The 22,244-nt window shown below is 48.6% G+C and overlaps 1 protein-coding gene and 1 pseudogene across 2 annotated transcripts; both read right to left on the minus strand.

Annotated features, from left to right (window-relative positions):
* Positions 1 to 11,088, minus strand: GNPDA1 (glucosamine-6-phosphate deaminase 1). Of its 2 annotated transcripts, none has more exons than XM_036014383.1 (7): positions 10,963 to 11,088; positions 9,437 to 9,566; positions 6,307 to 6,408; positions 4,694 to 4,876; positions 3,556 to 3,740; positions 1,765 to 1,939; positions 1 to 1,183 (listed from the first exon to the last, which is right to left on the minus strand). In XM_036014383.1, the coding sequence occupies exons 2-7, from the start codon at positions 9,558 to 9,560 to the stop codon at positions 1,083 to 1,085; spliced, it is 870 nt and encodes a 289-aa protein (XP_035870276.1). In that variant the 5' UTR covers positions 9,561 to 9,566; positions 10,963 to 11,088; the 3' UTR covers positions 1 to 1,082. The 2 variants fall into 2 exon arrangements, with proteins under 2 accessions (XP_035870276.1, XP_028383514.1); XM_028527713.2 differs by lacking the exon at positions 10,963 to 11,088 and adding an exon at positions 10,398 to 10,506.
* The window catches only part of LOC114510315, a 21,227-nt pseudogene continuing 9,564 nt past the window's right edge, over positions 10,582 to 22,244 (minus strand).

The raw sequence follows: 22,244 nt of genomic DNA on the forward strand, positions 1-22,244 counted from the left end.
CACATTTGAAAATACTGGATTTAATAGAAAACGTCACATTGTAAACACTGATCTATTAGCTTGAAATAGTACAATAGCACAATCACGTATGAAAGGGGGCCAGCAGGGCAGGGTGCGTGAGGCGGGAAAGGCGACTTCAGGAACGTGTGTGGTATTGGCACTCAGCCCTAAGGGGGGCAGGAGAACATGGCACTCACGTTGGAACTAAACTCGTAATTGTGCTGCTTGCCCCAGGCCCTGCCCCCTGGCTGAGCACCATACTGAAAGCGTGCCAGTGTCCATGGCCCCCGTGGTCCTCACTGATCAGTCTGTAAGATGGGGAGCCACTCTGAGACCTGGGGACAGGAACACAGGGCTCCAGTGGGAAAAGGGCTTCCGCCTTCCTCCCGGCACTGGAGGGTCCCTGAGGGAGAGGGTTTGACGTCTCTGGGCCCCTTGAGGCTCTGAGTTTATCAGCAAAGCCTTCTCCTTAGCCCTATCCTCCCAAATCCTCCACCAAGGAGTCCTCAGAGTTCATGGAAAGGCCAACTAAGAGGGGAAGAACACTGAGGAAAGAAAGTGCGCGGCCGTGTTCCTTTCCTGGCACTTGTTGCTTTCCTGGCACTTGTTGCTGACCAGGGGACTGCCCCCCATGCTGACTGTAGACATTGAGGATTTGTTCGCTCACCTGGAACACTGACTCTCCAGTGGCGGGGGCCTGCTCAAGAGGGGCCCTCAAGCCCCCCAGAGAGGCTTTGTCCAGTACAACATGCCCCCATCCCCCCGAACTGAGAATCTGTGCGTGATGGCAGGAGTTCCCCACAGGAGTGTGTTGTACGTGTGAAGCATCACAGGCAGAACAAAAAGCTAAAAACCCCCAATTTCTGTGGAGCAGGTATCAAAATTATGGAGTGATTTTTTCCCTGATTGTTATGAAGAAGTCATTTTTCCCGTAGCTAAACTCCACGACCAGGCCTCACGCTGTACCGCCGGGAACAGTGAGTTCAGTCACTTATCTGGAGCAATTGCGCTGGACTGAAGAAGCACAAGTCTGTCCCCCGTGTTCGTCCCCATGAGGTCCCCAACGGCGGGCTCAGCGCAGGCTAATCGCTGTACGGTTTCTTAGAAGACTGGCTTTTCTCTGTTTCCTTCTCTTTGATGCTGTACAAGGGGTCCACCAACTTGTTATGAACAAGCATTAAACCTACAGAAAAACAGAAGACAAAAAGCAGTCGGTGCAGGTGGAGGCCGAGTTCCACGGCTGCCAACCCCGATGTCCGGGAGGTCTGGACTCCGTCCTGGAACTGACGTGCCCAACGACGCCCGCCCTCAGCCCAGGGAGAGAATCCACAGGACTCGGTAAATGCCACCTCTAGGGTGACCACTAAAAGGTTAATCTTTCCAGCAAAGAACAAATTCCTAATTTTTATACTCAGGAAACGAGGACTGTCGCACACGTCTGCTTCAAGTCCTGTGTCCTTTTAGGTGGAAGACCAAAAGACCCTCGGGACGGCCCGGCACCTCTCCCGGGGGAAAGGCCTGTGCGAGCTGGCGGGTGCCCCGAGGCTCACGCTTTCCTTCCTCCTCCTCGGAGCAAACAGCTCTCCAAAAATGGGCCCGCACGGTTAGGGATGGACGAGACATGACTGTGTTCAGAGACAGGGTCTGCTTTTTATTAAAGCCAGAGTTGACGATCAAAATGCCCAGAGCATGAACACTAGATCCACTTCTCACTGCCCCACACCCCGAGCCCGGCCACCTACCCCCTGACCCACCCTCCCTCACCTTTGAAATACTTGACGGTCTTCACCTTCAGCTCCAGGGTGGCGTCCTCGTCGCACACAAACACGGTGCGGGGGTGCTGCTGGAAGGCGGACACGGTCCACATATGGTTCACTCCCTCCTCGATGGCTTTGTACAGAGCGAACGCCTTGTGAGCGCCCGTGATGAGGATCATCACCTGGGGCCAGAGGACAAGCCCGTGATGGGGGGGCAGGGGCAGTGAGTTGGGGGTCCAGGCACCTGGACTCACGTGTGGCCACCCCAAGCGGCTGTAAGGACTACACTGTTTTTTATACCATTGCAAGCCATTCATGTGCAACGCACGCTGTGCTCTGGGCTCCCCGTGCGCTGTCACACAGGTACTCTGGGTGGGGAGCATCGTTACCCCCTTGCTCTATGATAAGGAGAGGGGCTGGGGTTGGGGGGCAGGAGTAAGTAACTTGCCCCCAGGGTGGTTTCCGACCCTAAGCGCATGCTCCTACCACGGCACCACAGTGCCCCCTGCCCCCCCGGTGGTGCCTGTGAGTCCCTGTGCACACACATGCCACACGCAGGCTCGCCTCTCACCCCAACAGTCCTGACACTGGGTTCTCGGCAGTCCTAGGCTGGGTGGGTTTTCACAATCACAAACAAAAGATGGGTCCCGTCTGCTGGGGGCCTCAGAACACTGCTGGGAGTCACCTGAGTGGTAAGGTCCAGTCCCAACAAGGCCACGCCTGAACCTGGTTACTCTCAGTTCCGAGTACTGGAGACCTGCTAATGTGACTTGGGGTGATGCTTCTTGTTTAAGTAAAACAAGGGCACAGGCTCTCGACAGTTAAAATACTAAGAAAGCAAGTGCCAGCCGGTGATTGTAAAGCTCTCAGCTCTGTGGATTTCCTTCGTTGTAATTCACTTGTACCATGGAGCTGCGAACTGGACTCACTATTCCTTTCTCAAAAGGTGAGGAACAGAGGCACGGAGAGACTATGACTCTTTGTGCGGGACCCCAGACCTGACTCTGGAAGAGAGGATTTCCCGACTTCCAGCCCCGGCTCGCTCAGGTTCGGGCGCACGAACACGACAGGGAGGGCCGACAAGCCGCAAGGCCAAGTCCAGCGGTGCCCGCCCCAGGCTCTGGCTTAAGGCGACCCACCAGAGACCTGGCGCCATCGCGCCTTTCACAGACGTTCGCTTGAAACAGAACCTTTTTCACTGTCTTAGATGTTTGTTTACCCAAGTGGGCAAAGCAGCTTAAAGCTAAAACATCTGTAGCTGCTTCTCACTAAATATACCCCAGGAAGAAAAAGCAGAACCACAAAAATTTCAAATGTTACCCAACTTTCTAGGGAGAACCTTACTAAGTTCAGCTCAGGACACGTAGATTTCAATCCCACTTTCCCGCATTTAGGAATCCCTGAACCAGTGCTACAGCCACAAACATCCTGGGGCTGCAGGGGGGCTCGCTTCAAACACCCTCCGCCAACTGCAGGGAACTGGAGGGCCCCTCACATTCAGCCATCAGTGGCGCTGGGGCCCTCTGCCTGTGAGAAGCCCCCTCTGGGTGCGCGAGCAGAGGCTAGGGCGCCTGCGGTGTCCCGGGCGGCCGGTGCTCAGAGGAGCCGTCTCGCACTGGGAACAGTGGTTCCCGCCAGAGAGGAAGGAGAAGCCGTGCAGGGTCAGTCGGGACTTGATCCTTTTACGTCTTCATTCTGAATACAAGTGGGTTCGGGGGTTACCTGCACTGTTAAAAGTTTTGAACAAAAAGACCACTCGATCCCCTAGCGAAGGCCTGTGGACCCCTTGTACCCTTACCTCCCTGGCATCCATGACAGTGCCCACGCCCACCGTCAGGGCCATGGTGGGCACCTTGGCGAGATCTCCATCGAAGAACCGAGCGTTGGCCAGGATGGTGTCCATGGCCAGCGTTTTCACACGGGTCCTGGACACCAGACTGGAGCCCGGCTCATTGAAGGCAATGTGTCCGTCGGGGCCGATGCCTGCCCAGGAGAGACGGTCAGGGCAGCCCTGTCAGTGCCAGGGACCCACAGCTGCCAGGGTGGACACTCCCTCTTCCCCCCGGGGTCTGCAGAACTCCCTGAAAACTCTCTCTCCTCTCCTTTCCCCCCTGGGCAGGTGCACAAAGCACATGATCTTCCCCTCCACCCCCTCCTGCCCATTGGGAACTTACTACCATCCTCAAAAAGCTGCCTCCCCAGATCACCGAAGTGCAATCTCCCTCTCTCCTGCCAACAGCCAGGGGTCCTGCTATCCGGACAGAGTCACAGCGAACAACACACACTCAGGGCCTGGACAGGGGCTGCCAAGCCTACACAGTCTCAGAGCGTGAGCGTCCCTGGCCTCTCCCCATCCTGAAGTAAAATTAAACCTAGAACAGCAAAAAGGAGTCCAGCTTCACACCCCTGTGAGTGACCCCAGAGCTGGCAATGGATGGCAATGTGAGAGGGCAGCCCAGAGCAGGAGGAAGGACACAAATCCAAGAGGGGGACCCCCTAGGTTCCTGCCCTGTCTCCACTACTCTGGCCAGCTAACCGTGGGGAAATCACAAACCTTCCCTGGAGTCCCCCTGGCTATCTATGGCGTGCATGGGCTGAGTATGGAACCTTCTGGAACTACATAAGCCTGTGCTTTTAATTGTTTAGGTAAGTCTCATGACTGAGCTATAAAATTTTAAGATTTGGAAATAAAACCTCAGAGCCCAAACTCACTGTTCTCCATTTACACACACGCACTGAAGTGCAGGAGGTACCGAGGTTGCACAGCTGCTGAGCAGAATCAGGGCAGGGAGCTGGGGGGCCCCTCTGCCTTCCCTGCCTCCCCAGGGTAACGAGGGCCTGGCACTGGCACCGGCACAGAGAGAAGCAGCTGTCTGAGACAGGCATGCGTGCCGACCAGGCCAGGTCTGGCCTCGATGTCACAGTGTCAAGCTCACCTCCCACAAACAGCTCGATCCCGCCTGCAGCCTTGATCTTCTCTTCAAAGGCATCGCACTCAGCCTGCAGGTCAGCTGCATTCCCATCCAGAATATGGGTGTTTTCTGGGTGGATGTCCGTGTGCTTGAAGAAGTTGTTCCACATAAAGGAGTGGTAACTCTCTGGGTGGTCCCGAGGAAGACCTGTGGGGCCATGGCCACGCTCAGTCCTGCCCAGGCTGAACCACAGCCTTCCTCCCCAGGGGCGCGCCAGGATGTCCACGGGCCCCCAGAGATGCTCTCAGGGAAATGCCAGGTAGGGAGCCTTGGGCGCCAGCCCTCCGACCCTCACCCCTGGGGATAGGCTACGGTGACGCCCCTAAGTGTCTAACCACCGCCACTACCCATGACTATAGGACGGGGTCTGAGGAATCCCCTCGTCCTGGCCTCCTTTTCACAAGGGAACGACCACAGGCTGAGGGCCAGGGTTACTCCGGGCCACTGCGGGCGGCCTCGGCACCCGTGGGTGAGGCAAGGCCCATCCGGAAAGCAGGCAAGCACACCCCTCGCCCTGTGCCTCCAAACCCCACCGCCCGCCCCCAGGGGTACCTGCTCGGCCTGAACCCCAGCCTGAACACTGGGTGTCAGAGAGAATTATCTCAGGGCTTCTTAAAAGAGATTTTTTCATCCAAGAAGAAAAAGAATGTTTATAAAGTAAGTATTTAATGTTTAATAACATTAAGAATGTTCACAGTCAGCCTTAAAAAGGAAAGAAATTCTGACACCTGCCACACCATGGATGCACCTCAAGGACACTACATTAAATGAACTAAGCCCGTCACAAAAAGACGAGACGCTGGACACTCCAGTGCTGAGAGTCAGTGAGAGTGTCAGAAGCAGAGAGACGGTGAGACGCTGGGGCCGGGCGGGGCGGGAGCTGGGGAGCTGGGGCTCGACAGGTGCCGAGTTTCCCTTTCACAGAGTGAACACAGCTGTGCACAGTGGCTGAGCAACCATATGCACATGCTGAACACTACTGAATGCACACAAAAATGGTTCAGGTGGAACACTTTACATTATGTATATTTTGCTATGAATTAAAAAAAAATATTTCAAGTGAAGCCATTAAAAATTATGGGGTGGGGGCCGGGAAGGAGGCGACAGAAGACCACAGTGTACTTCCCACCAGTGGAAAGGACATCAGTCTCAGCCGCCCCCCCTCCCCCCACAATGTCCCTGACAGGCAGGGGAGCTAGAGGGTGGACAGTGCAGAGCAGCTAGACACAGACGTGGGGACACACCCCGGCCACCATCCCGCTTCCCATCATCTGTTCTATAAAGAAACGATGTGGGACTGGGGAGGAGGCAGAGGAGAAAATGCCTGAATACTTGTTAAGTCCTTGCTTTAAACTCGAGGCTTCCACATCCGTTCTATCATTTCGTGCTTATGGCCTGTGAGGTCAGTTCTATTAGCCCCACTTTATAGCTGAGTCAACCAAGGCCTGGAAGAGATCGGTATCACCAAATGTCACAGGTTTCCTGAGACATCCGGGCTCCTCTCCAGGGCTCAGCCTGCGGGGGGAGGAGGACGGACTCTCCTGGAATCAGGTAAGGATGGAAAGGGAAAGACTCACCCACGTACTCGTCCATGTTGAAGGTCTTCACATATTTGAAGGACAGGTCTCCATTCTTATAGTACTCAATTAGCTTCTTGTAGCAGCCAAGTGGGGTGCTCCCTACAAGAGAGGCCGAAGCCATGAACACCTTTCACCCCCAGCTCCCGGAAGGCCAGAGGGCACCCGGGAATGAGTCACATCTGGAGTCTCCCCAAATGCTCCAGTCCGGTCGTGCATCAATTGCTTGTTTACTGCCCGTGTCCCCGGCAGACCGTAAGCTCCAGAGGGGCGGAGCCGTGTCTGTCTTGTTCACTGCTAGACCCCCAGCGTGCAGCACGCTAATGACCGCAAGGACTATAATTAGTACTCGAGTGGACATCAGACTCAATTACTGACACGACACTCCCTGAGCAACTCCTATGTGCGTGACAGGGATGCAGAGGAGCAAGAGACACAGCAGCTACCCTGGAAGAGCTCGCTGACTCGGGTGGGGACAAGAAGCTGCAGTGTCAGCCATGCCGCAGATGAGCACAGGCTGGCCTGCAGGGGAAACTTCCCTGAGGAGCAGCAAACTTCCAGGTTGAGTCTTATTAAAGTCAGCTATAAAACATAAAAAAGTTATAAAACACATAAAAAAACACATGCACACAGAAAGACAGGAGGATCGCTGCAGACTACAAGACTAAAGATTAGCAGGAGGCCACATGGGACATTAGATTAAGTTATAAAAGATAAATGTGGACAATTACAAAAAAATGTTTCATATAGTATGCATATTAGATAGCATTGCGGAATGATTTTTAATTTTCTTAGGTGTGATAATGGTTTGTGGCTCTATAAGAGAATGTCCTTAACCGAGGGGATGGATGCTGAAGGATTTAGCAGTAAAGTGTCAAGATGTCTAGAACTTACTTTCAATTAATTCAGAAAAAAAAAATTGTGTGTGTGTGTAGAGAGAACATAAACCAGGAGAGATGAATACAAATGTGACAAAAATGTTAATACTTGGTGAGTGTAGGTCATTGGTACAGTATCCCTTCAGCTTTCCTGAATATTTGAGATTTTTAAGAGAAAAAGGTTGAAAGAACCCCACCCAAACCAGACGACTCTGTCACCCACCAACTTCTCATTTCACTCAGAGCAACAACCAGTCCTAACAAAGGCTCTGCATAGCTCGGCTCCTGGCCACCTCTCCCCGCCTTACTCATCCTGCTCCAAGCAATTCTACCCCAGGGCCTTTGCACACTCCTTGTGCCAGCAGTGCTCTTCCTTCAGGTGTCTGCATAGCTACATCTCACCTCTTCAGGCCTTTACTCCAAGTTTTCTCAGGTCTTCCTGGCAGCACATCCAGACTGCAACCCCCACCCCTGCCGGGACCCCTCCCAGTCCCCCTTCCTCGCTCTACTGGTCTTCTTCCTTCGTATCACCATTGAACGTACTCTTACTCTATACTTTGCTCATTAACTTGTTATTATCTCTCTCCTCCACTACAATTTAAGCTTCAGAAAAGCAGAAATTTGTTTTGTTGTAGGCTGTATTGCTAGCACCTACAACAGCCTTTGCCACACAGGTCCCCTGTCCTTCCCCTGGGCTCCATTTACTATCTTGTCCCTTTTCCAAACCTCTAGCCTTCCCATCAATTCTCTGAGCTCCCCAATATCCAACTGATGAATTCCTGCTCTGTTTAAGTTAGCCAGAGTTGGTTTCTGTGGTTTCCACCCAGAACACCGTCCAGAGCTTCACTGAACACAAGGACGGTTCCAAAGAACCTGTGTGGAAATGGCGTGCTGGTTGGTGTGTGAGTCAGAAAGGGGCCAGGCTGTGGAAGGCCCTGCATGCCGCTCTGAGGAGCTCGGATCCGATCCTGCAGTTCACAGGGAACTAGGGAGGGCTTCGGCAGGAGCCTGGACTCTGACCCAGACTCTGACCCAGTGAGAAAACAGGATGTTAGTGCAGTCCCCACGTGGCCTGAGGCATTGGTGGTTTCACAGGTGCTGACAGACACTGCTCCCACAAATCTCCAGTCCTGAGGTTGGCAAACTGCAGCCCACAGGACTGATCCAGCCTGCCGCTGTCTTTGTACAGCTCATGGGCTAAGAATGTTTTTTACATTTTTAAAAGGTTTTTAAAAATTAGAATATTGCCCTGGTTGGTGTGGCTCAGTAGACTGAGTGCCTGCAGGCGAACCAGCAGGTCACTGGTTTGATTCCCAGTCAGGGTGCACGCCTAGGCTGCAGGCCAGATCCCCAGTAGGGGGCACACAAGAGGCAACACACATTGATGTTTCTCTCCCTGATCCCTCCCTTCCCCTCTCTAAAAATAAATCAACAAAATCTTTTTTAAAAGATTATGTTGTGAGGTGAAAATTATTCAGACTCAAACTTCAGTGTTCATAAGTAGATTTTGATCAATGCTCATTCATTTATGGATTGCCTATGGCTGCTTGTGAGCTGTAAGGGCACAGTTAAGTAGTTGCTACACATGCTGTATGGCCAGTGGAGTGTAACTTATTTACTATTCAGCCACTTACAGAAAAGACCTGAAGACCCCTGTTCTAGTGGCTGGGCCCAAAGGACAAACCCACCCCACTTCTGAAAGAGCTGGGACATTTGCTTTGAGGAGCTGGAGTCAAAATATCTTCCTATAAAGACAACATTCTGATTCCCCCCCTCCCCCCAAACTGGGACTGTTTTCACATAGGTCCTGTGTTTAATCAAACCCCACAGAAAATGCTTTGAGTGACTATCTCCTCAATTCCCCCAAGCAGAGTGGGACTTGCTGGCAGCACTCCAGGTGCAAAGAGAAACTCATCATTACACAAAATGTATGCCTTAAGGTGCTAGGAGTTAATCCTGCTAAGGAGCCCACAGCTGACAGGGCTGACTGAGGAGTAGTCCATGATCAGGTTCTCCCCGCCCCGGGAGTCTTCAGGAGCAGGCAGCACCTGAGCCAACCCATAAGGGAGGCGGGGCCCTCTGTTTTACCTCTGGGAGGCAGGGGGCTTGTTCACTCACAGCACCAGGAGCTCAGAGCCCTCCTTCCAGTCCCTTGGCTGAGTGAGCCCACCTACTGGCCCCCTGAAATCCCTTAATACCTACTCTCTCCCCCCACCCCCAAACCATGGCACCCTCTCCACCTCACAACGCACCAGTGGGGAGCCCCAGGGTGAAGTACTTGTCTGGTCCTGGGTTAAACTGGATAATGCGGTTCCTGATGTATTTGGCGGCCCACTCGCTGGCCTGAGAATAGTGGTCCAGGATGATAAGCTTCATCTTGTCCTGCAGGCGGCAGGTGACAAAAGGTCTCAGTGGTGATGGTCGGGAGAAAGGGATGCAGAGGAGGAAGGCACTAACTTCCAGTTCCCAGAGGAACTGACAGCTGGGCCCAGTGCCTCCACCCCCACCAGGAGGCGCCGCTGTGGCACAGATCTGGGTTCTAATCTCGATTCCTTCATTTACCTACTGCAGGATCTTGGTCTAAGGACTCAAGTTCTCTGAGGCTGAGTTCTCTTATGGGAAAATGGGGACAAAAGTACCTACCTAACAAATTTCACGACGGTGAACATTAAATGACAGAATGCATGTAACCACAGTATTCAATACTTTGACCATGATCTTGTAGCTAGGCCCATCCCCCCCTTCCCCACTCCTCCAGCCCCACCCGCTGGATATTGTCCACGCACGAGTTCAAGATATAGAGGGGCCGTGGGTTTATGTTGGGCCACTGGGGCCGCTGGGGGGCCATGGGCTTTGCAGGTGAGATGTGCTCTCTCAGTACCAGAGAGGGGTGGTCCCACCGGCCGGCCTTGCTTCTGGGTCTTCAGTTTCCCCCAAAGCACAGAAGATAAAGGTACTGGCTCCTGAAGGGAGCGCATTTGCTCCCCCGCACTGCGCTCAGAGTGGGAAGGCCCGGGCGGAAGTGACCGAATGGGCCGTCGGTGGGATGCAGGAGTGATTCCATCGCCCCTCCGGCCCTGTCTGGGGATGGCGTCCGAGCGGATCACTGGGGTACCAGCCCTGGGGTGTCGGAGGCTAGAGCAGCACCCGGACCCCGCCCGCGTCCGCCCCTGCCCGCGAAGAGGGTCTTCGGTAGCCCGGCTCCCCACTTACGCAGACACCTCCGGCTGCGGCAGCAACAGCGCAGGCCGGCTCGACCCGCCCCGCGCAGGTCACGCGGCCGCGGGTCACGCGGCACCAGGCACCGCCCACGGGGCAGACTTCGCCGGGTGAACTCGGGTCAGGCCCCACCTAGCCGGCTGCCTTTGACCCCCCTGGGCTCCCCCTCCCCTCTGCTCTAGTGCAGGCCTGGGGCGCGCAGCCCGCGGGGCGTGGAGACTTGGAGGCTCAGGTCGCTCCCAGGAACGCAGTCCCCGGCCTGGGGGCTAGGGCTGGGTTTTAGTGCTGGGGGGCGGAGGAGGGAAGGAGGAGCCGAATCCCTTCCTTAGAGTCTCCCGGGGTTGGGCCTGGCTTTGCCTTCAGTTTCTTCGGATTTTTTTTTTAGATGCCACTTATTTATTTACCTAGATATTACAACTATTGTATTGTTTTAAATATACTTGGTTCTTTTCCGCCTTGTTTTTTTAAAAGCTCATACTAAAGAAAAAATAGGTCCCTGGTCTCTCCACCTCAAGGTAACAGTTTACATTACACATTAAATGTTTTTCCTTGAACATACATTTTACAGGAACGGGAACGCACAACCCAAGCCGTCCACCACCAGCTAGGCAGCCTTGTTCTCTCGTTCCGCAATTCACCTGTGGGGACAGCCCCGGGGTTCACCCCTCCCCTTGGCCCAGCTGCTGCTCTAGATAAGCTTCGGGAAGGTGGGTTTAGTCTGGAGAGACCCGGATGAGACTAGCTGTGGAGCTAATCCTTTTACGGTCGGAGGGGCGTGTCCTTTGGCCTCAGTGTTGGTATAGTTGGTTTTGCATTCGGTCAGAAATCTCATCTCAGCAGGAGGATTGCAGATGTTTCACAGTGAGATTCCAACTCGTCTTCAAACGCATCAGATAACACGGGGCCTGGTATGCAGCAGCTGCCTTCAGATCTTTGCAAGAAGAGTGACTTCATGGGACTTAAAGGGGGCCTGTTTCTTGTCCGTAGGGAACCAGGACAGTGTCCCTGTTAAGCCTGGATGCTCTGGAGTCAGACAGCCTGAGGACTAAACAGAAAGACCTGGGTCTGAATACTCCCTAGCCAGTCTCCACTGCTTGAGTGAGTGATCCAAGCCAAATGACTCAACTTCTCTAGCTTTCGGTTTTCTTGTCTGGAACACAGGAATTTAGTGGGAATTAAGTAAAACTAACCTCATGTGGCTGTTGTGAGTATTAAATGAAGGGTCAGCATAGCTTGGTGATCCTGGCTAGCCGTGATTACCCTTTACTTCCTCCTCCTGTCCTTCCAGCCCGTTCTGTAACCCTGGAATGCTCTCTCCCTCACCTCCTGCCCCCCTTCACACCCCTCCCACTTGGTGCCTGAGTTTAAACCATCGCCTGCACTCACCCTCCCATCCTCTGGTTTTAGAACTAAAGTTGACTTCTCAGTTCAAAGCATTATGAGTTCATCCCTACAGTGGGACATTCTGCACCTGTCGTGTGTATGGATGTTTTTGTATTCTCTAATATGCCCTTGCTTTGAGCAAACCCCTTGCTCCTTTGCCCCCCAAATCCTGCTTTGTTTATGGGTTCAAGTGGGTATAATGGACCTGGCCCTACCATGTAGAGCCCTCTCTGCCCCTGGCCATGATTGGTTCAGTGCTGGGTAGTCCCGGAAGACACCAACCCAGCAGCCAGTCACAGCTTCCCTTCTCCCTTGCTTCCAGTGTGGGAGCTGAAAAGTCAAACACTGTCTCAGCTTCTCACCTAAGGGTGGCCATGTAACCCTGTTCTGGCCACTGAAATTAAAGGGTGGCTTCTGAGAAGGTACTTTACTTCCTGAGAAAGTGGAAAAGCCCAGGTGGCAAGAAAATGAGATCTCCTTCCAACAGCTGTGTGCGTAAGCCACCTTGGAAGTAGGTCCTCCAGCCCCAGGCAAAACCTTCCAAGGACTGCAGGCCTGGCCAGTATCTTAAGTAAATTTCATAAGAGACACTGAACCAGAATTGCTTAGCTTGGTTGCTCCTGAATTCCTGACCCACAGAAGCCATAAGATAAAAAAAAACTTTCTTTTTAAGCTTCCAACTTACACAACATTTGCTTAGGGAACAACAGATAGCTAATATACTGAAAAACTCCACAAGTGGAGTGGATAGTGGGCAGGGGATTCAACCCTTATCTCTCTCCCTGGTGCCTGGCAGTGCGTCATGTGACCCGCTTGAGACACTCCACTCCTCACTCCCATTCCCCCACCTGCGCTGCCCTCCTGGTTGGTGTTTGTGGAATCCCCTGCCAAGGCTTTCCCTGCGCCTTTCTTCCTGTCACTTTACTTGCTGTCTTCTACCTTCTAATAACTTGAGGCCATCTTACCTCCCTGAAAGAGAGCTGTATCTCACTGACCTTTGCATTTTTCCCATACAACGTAGCTCAGTGCCTTGTAAGTAAAAGCCAAAGCCCCAAGTGTTTCCGAGTGTTGGGTCTGGAGCCCAATGGCTTCAGATTCTGTACTGACCACTTATTAGCTAGGGCACTTTCTTAATCACTGTGCCTCAGTTTTCTCAACTGTAGAATGGGGATAATAGTAGCTACTGCATGAGGTCGTTATGAGGATTAAATAAGCTGACACTGGTAAAGCATTTGGAGCTGTGCTTGATAAGTGGTAATTGCTCAGTAAATACCAGTTACTAGGTTGAAGCATGTGACTGCCATTTTTCTGCATCAAAAACTTAAATATTGGCAATTTTACATAGTTTAACCTGGTCTTATTTTTTCACCACAGTTACATTCAAAGGAACAGTCTAGCCAACAAAAACAATTAAAATTGACCCTGGCTGTCATGGCTCAGTGGATTGAGTGCCAGCCTGCAAACCAAAGGGTCACTGGTTCAATTCCTAGTCAGGGCACATGCCTGGGTTGCAGGCCAGGTCCCCAGGAGAGGGTGCATGGGAGGCAACCACACATTGATGTTTTTCTCCCTCTCTTTCTCCCTCCCTCCCTCTCTCTAGAAATAAATAAAGTCTTTTTTTTTAAGATTTTATTTATTTATTTTTAGAGAGGGAAGGGAAGGAGAGAGAGAGAGAGAGAGAGAGAGAGAGAGAGAGAGAGAGAGAGAGAAACATCAATGTGTGGTTGCTGGGGGTTATGGCCTGCAACCTAGGAATGTACCCTGGCTGGGAATCGAACCTGGGACACTTTGGTTCCCAGCCCGCGCTTAATCCACTGAGCTACGCCAGCCAGGGCTAATAAAGTCTTTTTTAAAAAAACAATTAAAATTATTAATGCCTACAGAATAATATCAGAGTGTATCCAAATTAGAGTAACTTAAAATCCCCCTTGCCTCATCCCTCTTACTATTACCAGGAAAGTATTCTCCACATTTGTTCTAAATTCCTAACTAAAGCATCTCTTTGCCCCCACACCCCGCCCCACAGAACCAGCCCAAGTGGGCTCCTGCCCTGCCCTTCCTTCAGCTTACCTCCGTTCTCTTTCTTACAGTCTATTTCTCTGAGTGCTTTGCAAGGCAAGTGCCTTGGTTTGGCTTCTCGGTGGTCTCATCCTCTCCTCAGCTCAAAAACTCAGACACGAAACTGCCAAACACGGTCTTAGAGAGCAGAAGACAGGCAGAAGCTGAGAAGGCTAAATTCCTTTGTTCTTTTTCAAAATGTTTAATTGCAGTACAAACTGTAACATAAAGCTTACCGTCCTAACTATGTTTAAGTGTATGGCTCAGGGAAGTTAAGTACACGCACATGGCTGTGCAGCCAATCTCCAGAACGCTTTCGCTGAAACTCTGTGTCCGTTAGACAACAACTCCTCCGTTCCCCCTCCCCCAGCCCCTGGCACCCCCGTTCTACTTCTTTCCTTGAGAGCTTGATTACCCTAGGTACCTCACATGTGTGGAATTGTATAGTAGTTGTCCTTTTGAGACTGGCTTATTTCATTTAGCCTAACGTCCTCAGGGTGCCTCCATGTTGTAGCAGATGTCAGAACTTCCTTTTAAAGGCTGGAAATCAAGCCATTATGTGTATACGCCACGTTTTGTTCATCCATTCATCTGTCTTTGAACACGTGGGTTGCTTCCCCCTCTTGGCTATTGCAGAATTCCTTTTAAAGGGGTGGATAATCAGTAATTATCCACAAAATCAGTAATTTTGGACTTCGTCACAAGGGAAGAACAATATCATGAACTGCACAATTGTATGGTTCAAACATTCCATGAGAAAGCAGGTCAGGGCCTCGAGAGGGCCGTGTGGAGCTGAACGGGGCAGATGTGGGTGGCCAAGGCGGGGCCAGGCGGCTGCGGAGCCACAGTGCCTGACTCTGACTCCCAGCTCTACCACTTACTGACCGGGTAACGTCTGGTAAGTCACTTCACCCCTCTGTGCTATTCCAATAGCTTCATCCATATAAGAGGGAAAACAGTATTCTCCTTAAGCTGTGTACTTTTGTCACCAAGAATAATTACCGTAGGAAGGAATAACTGATTTAATACATGTGAGACAGTAGGTCCTTGCTTGGCACAGTCAGCCATTACTGAGAGTCGTTGTGATGACTAGGGTTTCAAAATGGACCTTAATGGCAATCAGGATTTGGTCATCGAAGAGAAGGGTGGAGGCATTACAGAGGGAGATGATCAAAGGTGTGAAGGCGCAGCATACCCAGTTAAATTAGAAGATTTCTAATTGCCTATGCATACTCACTTTGAGATAAAAGAAAAATACTGTGTGAGACATACTTACTCTAAAAACATTTGCTGTTCATCTGAAATAAATTATAAGTGTCTAAATTACAGACCTCTTCCAGTGTATTTCCCTGGGGATTTGGCTCTCCTTAATAGTTCCTTGTTTTGCAGCATTTGCTTTTGAATTTCCTCCAAGTTACAGGTTATGTCCATTAGCATCTTTACATGGTTTCTGCAGTGGTCACGTCCAGCTTCTTGGGTCCTTGGCCACTGAACATTCATCAGTGAGAAACTGTGGCCAGTGTTAGCATTATGAGCCGGTATATGGAGCACGTGCTGGTGTGAAGTTAAGGCCTCTGAGACCTGCTCTTCACGTGGGGTGGCTGGAGCACATGCTCCCGTCTTCCGTAGCATGGCTGCTTTTCCGCTCTTAGGATGACACCCGATTTCCTGATCAACAACTTCTTTAAGTGTCCACCAAGAAAAAGGAACACTGTCATCCATTTTTGTTCCTTTTTTCTTCAGTGCTGCACATGATGATTCCGCCTGTCCCCGTGCTGAGAGAGGACTCAGTAACATCCACGTAGAAATAATTGAATTTTCTTTTGCCCTGGCTGGCGTGGCTCAGTGGTTGAGTGCTGGCCTGTGAATCACAGAGTTGCCGGTTCAACTCCCAGTCTAGGGCACATGCCTGGGTTGCGGGCTGGGTACCCAGTTAGGGGCCTGTCAGAGGCAGGCACACACTGATGTTTCTCTCCCTCTCTTTTCCCCTCTCTAAAAAATAAATACATAAAATCTTAAAAAATAATAATTGAATTTTTCAATGGATGAAATCTATTTCAAAAGGGTTATAGCAAGTGGTACAGTGATTACCCACTTTGGCCTGTTCATTTATTTTCTTGTTTATACATAACATTGTCCCTTTTAAAAACAGCTTTGCTAATAAAAGGGATAAACTTTTCATTAATTGTTTAACATATTCAACGAGTTTCTTTAAGCAATGGAGACCTTCACTTATCACTGTTTACTTTCTTTCATTTGCATGAGCCTGTCACTAAATTGCTATTGAAAACTGAGAAAGAAATAAGTAGACTTCATCCAGTGCATTATTTCAAAAGTCAACCAGAATTTTGGGGTCTTTTTCTTCCAAATTGAAGTATAATGTCACTACTTCATATAAATGGAGGGTTCTCTCGATAGCGTTTGTTAAAGAAAGTCAGTGGTCTTTGTGAGAGAAATGAAGACTACTGAATGCCAGCAAAATGGCCAGAATCCTTAAATGGCTCAGTTAGAACGGTGAATGCTGGGGTAGGGAGCAGTTTCACAGCAGTTACTTCAGTCTCAATAGAAAAGACACCCGATGTTACTGCTACTGAAGAACACGGGCGGGACAAGCAGCACCTCCCACAGTCATCCACGCTGTGCTTCAGCTCGGAGTAAACATAGTCTCTATGACCCTCACAGAGACATCCTTCCAAAGTTGTGTTATCTCCGACCAAGTAGTGAACGATCTCTTGCTAACTTTCTTATATGTACAAAACACTGCACATATTTAATATGTATAGTTTTTCTTAGCCATCATTCTTTCATTAATAATTAGGATTACTTAGACCTGGTTTTTTTTAACACAAAATTCCTGCCCACTCACTAGAAGGCACAGTGGAAAAGACCAGGTATTTAAACCAACAGTTCCGTCTTCCTGAGAGGTAAACACTAAGGACTGTACCTATACTTTATATGATTATGAACTGTATTTCCATGCCCTCTCATAGCAAATCAGAATATAAATATTATATTTAATTGCCCCATTCCACATTTTTAAGTTTCTTTTTAAAATTAATTGTATTGGGATGACATTGGTTAACAAGATTGTACAGGTTTCAAGTGTGCATTTCTATGATACATGATCTGTATAATGCACCGTGTGCCCGCCACCCAAAGTCATCTTCCATCACCATGTACTTGGCCCCCTTTACCCTTTACAACCCCCTACCCCATTCCCTCTGGCGACCACCATGCTGTTGGCTGCATCTATGGGTTTCAGTTTTATATCCCACATATGAGCAAAAGCATAGGGCTCTTAGCTTTTTGTGACTGATTTCGCTGAGCATAATATTGTCAAGATCCATCCACGTTGTTGCAATGGCAGTATTTCAGCCTTTCTTATGGCTGAGTACTATGCCATAGTTTAGATGCACCACATCTTTATCCAGTCCTCTATCAAAGGTCACTTTGGTTGTCTGCATGCCCTGGCCACCATGAATAATGCTGCAGTGAACATAGGGGTGCATATATCTTTGTGAATAAATGTTTTTTTTAAAGATTTTATTTACCTTTAGAGAGAAGGGAAGGGTGTGAGAAAGAGAGGGAGAGAAACATGCAAGAGATACATTGATCAATTGCCTCTCACATGCCCCCAACTGGACCTGGCCCACAATCCAGGCATATGCCCTGACTGGGAATCGAACCAGTCAATTTGACTTGCAGGCTGGCACTCAATCCACTGAGACACACCAGTAAGGGCACAAATAAATGTTTTTGAGTTTTTCAGCTAGATACCCAGAAGAAGGATTGATGGGTCATATGTGAACTCTATTCTTAATTTTTTGAGGAATCGCTATCCTGTTTTCCATAGTGGCTGCACCAGTTTATATTCCCACCAGCAGTGAATGAGGGTTCCTTTTTCTCCACAACCACTTGTTATTGCCTGACTTGTTAATAAAAGCCATTCTGACAGGTGTGAAGTGGTATCTTGTTGGCAGTTTGTTGTTTCAGATCTTGTACTTAGGTCTTCAATCCACTCAGAGTTAATTTTTGTACATGGGGACACAGCTGGAATCTGGTTTCGTTCTTGTGCATGTGGCTTTTCAATTTTCCCAGCAGCATTTATTGAAGAGGATTTCTTTTCTCCATTGTGTGGTTTTTGGCTCCTTTGTCAAAAATTACGTGCCCTTTTACATGTGGTTTTTATTTCTGGGCTCTCAATTCTGTTTCATTGGTCTGTGAGTCTGTTTTACTGCCAATACCATGCTGTTTTGATTATTGTAGCTCTGTAGTACAATTTGAAGTCAGGTAGTGTGATACTTCCAACTTCATTCTACTTTTTTCAGGATTGCTTTAGCTTTTGTGGTTTTATACAAATCTGATAATTTTTTGTTCTAGTTCTTTTAAAAAATGGCATTGTTATTTTGATGGGGATTGCTTTAAATCTGTATGTTGCTTTGGGTAATATGTATAATGTGATGAGTTTGGACATATGCATACATCTGTGAACCATCACCATAATCAAGGTAGATCTGTCCATCACCTCCAAAAGTTTCCTGTGTCCCTTTGTTTTTGGTGTGCATGTGTTTATTATTAACAATTAATAACAGAGTTTCTGCAAAAATTTGCTATTGGTTCTGAGGTTTCAGCCAGAAAGAATTCTACTTGCAATAATCTCATAAGCAAGCCTTTTTCACAAGAAAAATATTGCACGAAGGGAAAGTTTTTCTGCATAAAAAGGTGATACATTTAGATATTTGATAGCCTCTGTAATAATAAATGGAACTATTACATTTTTAATTATGGAAGTAGATTTCATCCTATCATTTGAAAATTTGCTTGCAATTTTGGAGCCGGAAAACACTTCTGGTAGTAGTACGTTCAAACTGTTGAGCTGAAAGACTGGTGATGGTATACAGTGTGGAAGTCCACTACCTTTCTGCTGAAATTATTTTATATTAATCTGAATTTCTTTTTTTTTCCTTTTTTTAAATTTTATTTTAATCATTGTTCAAGTAGTTTTCTCCCTTTTACTCCCAATCCAGCCCCGCTCCCAACCCTCCCCACTTCCCTCCCATTACCACCCTCCCCCTAGTTTTTGTCCATGTGTCCTTTAAGTTTGTGCCCCGTGAACCCTTCCCAATGACCCCTGAAAGAATCTGAATTTCTCTTAATCAAAAAAATGTTAGTTTATCAGTTTTCTTAGTACTAATTAAAGAACTCATATGTCTCTTATGCTTAACTGTTAATATATGCTGGTTTACATCTGACTTTCCACCTTTTTCTGTTAAATGAACAACTGCATGCTACAGAAAGCTTCAAATGGAATTTTTCCTCATTGAATAAATGTCCGCTGCTCAGAAAGTTCAGCACAAAACTTATGCTTGCTTTTTAATATTTGGGATTCAAATATTCACCAAAAAATAGATAATAAAACCACTGTAAGAATCAGAGATCGAATTTGATAATCTCACAGCTGCAACAGTGCACCTGCCACTCACAAGCCTGAACTCGTAATTGTTAAAAAGGCTCCAAATTCATGAAATTGAACTTGACATCTGATGCAAAGAAGGTGAACTTCCTGTTTATCTGAAAGCGAGAACTGTGCTTTTTAGGCAAAGTCTCCCGCACAAAACTAGAACTGATTCAAGGGAAGATTTTGGGAAGCCCTGCATAGGTGCTTAGTGATGTAAGCTCCTTCAGCTGCATTAGTGTATCTGGAACAAGACTGCCTTTGACTCGCTGTCTTCGAGCTCGGCCCTGGAGTGAGGCACTTGCTGATTGGCTGTCGTCTAGCCTGGGGACTGTCATTGATTGGCTGACTCAGAAACTAGGGTCTGCCATGGGTTTGCTCACTTTCAGAAGCACAATTACTGAGGTGAGAGTATTGCTGATTGGCTGATTTTCAGAACAAAAATTGTAAGTTATTTCTTATTAACTAAGGGTAGCTACTATTCACGACTCGGCCAGAAAACAGCATTTTCCTTTCTTGAATATGAAAAGAAGTACCTTTAATTGCCAGTCTCCCCTTTTGTACTTTCCTTAGCCAGACCTTCAGGAAACCATAAGAAATTGCCCAGGTCTTTATTTGTGGCCATTCACTTTTCAGTTAGTGTCATCAGTTAAGGGATTTAAGTACCAATTACTGTAGCAGGGGTGTCAAAGTCATTTTCACTGGGGGCCATATCAGCCTTGCAGTTGCCTTCAAAGGGCCAAATGTAATTTTAGGACTGTATAAATGTCACTACTCCTTAGGTAGGGGCAAGGAGCTCGGCATTGCTGCCAGGTAGAAACAAAGTGCCAGGCCAGGTAAAACAAGGTGGAGGCCCGGATTCAGGCCTCGGACCTTGTGTTTGCCACCTATGCTGTACAGGAAATTACTGTGATGCATTTTTGTAATTTCTTGAAAAAAGCTGAATACAAGCTATACAGGGTGTCCTGATGGTCACCCTGATGGTCAATACAGAATGCAGGACAAAATACAGGACACGGCCTGTATTATAGGCACCTCTGTGGGGAAAGTGCAGGGGAAAATGGAGCAAGCCCCACCTCTAACAGAAGAAAGTCAGATTCTCATTTGCTTCTAGAAGGGCATCCTCTGTAGCCCTGCTTGTTAAAGGAAAATGTTGGAAACAGCCTACATGTCCATCAGTTGTGAACTGGTTTGATAAAGTCTTCTTGTTTGCCTATAAAATGGAATGCAGTGCAGCCGTTAAAAAGGACTTGGCATTATGTGAACCAATATGATGACTACCACAATAGATAGTTAGGTTTTAAAACAAAGCAAGATTTAGAACTCCATGTATAGTATCATGCTAAAGTGTGTGTAGGGTCATGGAAGTAGGAATAAATGTATGTTCCTATATGATAGACTATCCCTGGAAGGATATACGAGAAACAGTTGTGGTGATTTCTTCAGAGAGGGGAACTGAGAGGCTGGAGGGCAGGGGGCAGAAGTCTTCCCCTTCGAGGCCTGGGTGAGCACACTGAGCCTTGCAGAGGCTTGTCACCAGCCTGTGCCCCTGCTGTCAACACAGATTCAAAACCAGGTCAGTGTGTCTTCTCTCCACTATATCCTTAGATGTGTTTATCCTTTGTGAATGCATTACCCATACTAAGCAAGTTTCATTATTGTAAAACATGATTTTTTAAAAATCAAATGTGTGACCTGGGCAGAGACAAGAGGCACAGGGTTGATATGTTTGGGGGAGGCGGGGTTTGTGCATAGGATGTTTTCTGAGCCTGGTGACCCTTCCACACCAGGGTGGACCTCAGAGGCCAGCCGACCAGCTGTGTGGAATGTTTCCCACACCTCAAGTCTCCTCCACATCACAGAGCACAGGAAATAGCCTGGGCCTGAGGGGAGTGATGCCATCCACACAGCAAGTGAGTGTGAAACAGCCCATAGAAATGCACTCAATTGCACAAGCAGCCAAAGGGGACAGGGACCACTTTAAATTATCCTGCACTGAGCTCACTTCCTGGGAGCTGAGCTCACTTCTAGGGATCTCTCTGCTGCTGAGGGAAATAAAAGCCTGGCAGGGGCCTCCGGGGTGTCTTTGGAATTTCGCTGCTGGAGGTCTCCTCATCTGGGAGTCAGCCCGTTTTGAGTGTAAGAGCTTCTTCCCTGGCGAAAACAGATCTCTGCAGCACAAAGTGTATTACAGAGAGATAGTGTGACAAAAACCTTTGAAAATAGAGGGCTGAGAGCAGTGGAACCCACTGTAGCAGATAATCACCATTATCACAGCAGCGAATACTTAACTGCACATTTATGGTGTCCTAGGGACTGTTGAAGTGCTTTGCGTGCATTACAATCTAGTCCTTAGAACAACCTTATGAGATAGGCACAGTTATTCTAATTTTACTGATGAGAAAACTGGCATACAGAGGTTTAGAAATTCACCCAAGGTCACGGCACTGGGTGACCTGGGGTTTGAACAGAGGCTTTCTATGCTCCTAGCCATGTGATCGTATTCCTTCCAAAGAGAGCTTCTCCAGCACAGCCTAAAACCCCATTGAAAGCATCAGGCATTCATTACAAACCTACTGTGTGCCTGGGGCTGGGAGATGTGCCATGGGAAACATTTGGTGTTTCTGAGTGCCCGCACAACTTCTGGAATGTGTTTTTTAAAATGGAGGTGAAATTTACATGATAAAATTAACCATCTTAAAGTGAAAAGTTCAGTGGCATTTAGTACACTCACAATGTATAACACCACCACTATTTAGTCCCCAAACTTTGGTCACTCCATAAGGAAACCTGCCCATGAAGCAGTTCCTCCACTTCCCCTTCTCTCCAACCCCTGATAGTCACCAAATCTGTGTTCTGTTCTGGACTTACCTATTCTGGATATCTTATTTAATGGGATCAACAATATATGATTCCTTTGGGTCGGGCTTCTTTGCTTAGCATAT

The sequence above is a fragment of the Phyllostomus discolor genome, chromosome 13 (assembly GCF_004126475.2).
Source record: "Phyllostomus discolor isolate MPI-MPIP mPhyDis1 chromosome 13, mPhyDis1.pri.v3, whole genome shotgun sequence".
Classification (NCBI taxonomy): domain Eukaryota; kingdom Metazoa; phylum Chordata; class Mammalia; order Chiroptera; family Phyllostomidae; genus Phyllostomus; species Phyllostomus discolor.

Bases quoted from the DNA above. Each gene is read 5' to 3' on its own strand.
- GNPDA1 (XM_036014383.1), bottom strand. From the start codon at position 9,560: ATGAAGCTTATCATCCTGGACCACTATTCTCAGGCCAGCGAGTGGGCC. The intron at 1,940-3,555 runs GTAAGGGTACAA...CTCTGGCCCCAG, and splicing joins CTGTCATGGATGCCAGGGAG to GTGATGATCCTCATCACGGG. The intron at 1,184-1,764 runs GTGAGGGAGGGT...GTTTTTCTGTAG, and splicing joins GACCGTCAAGTATTTCAAAG to GTTTAATGCTTGTTCATAAC.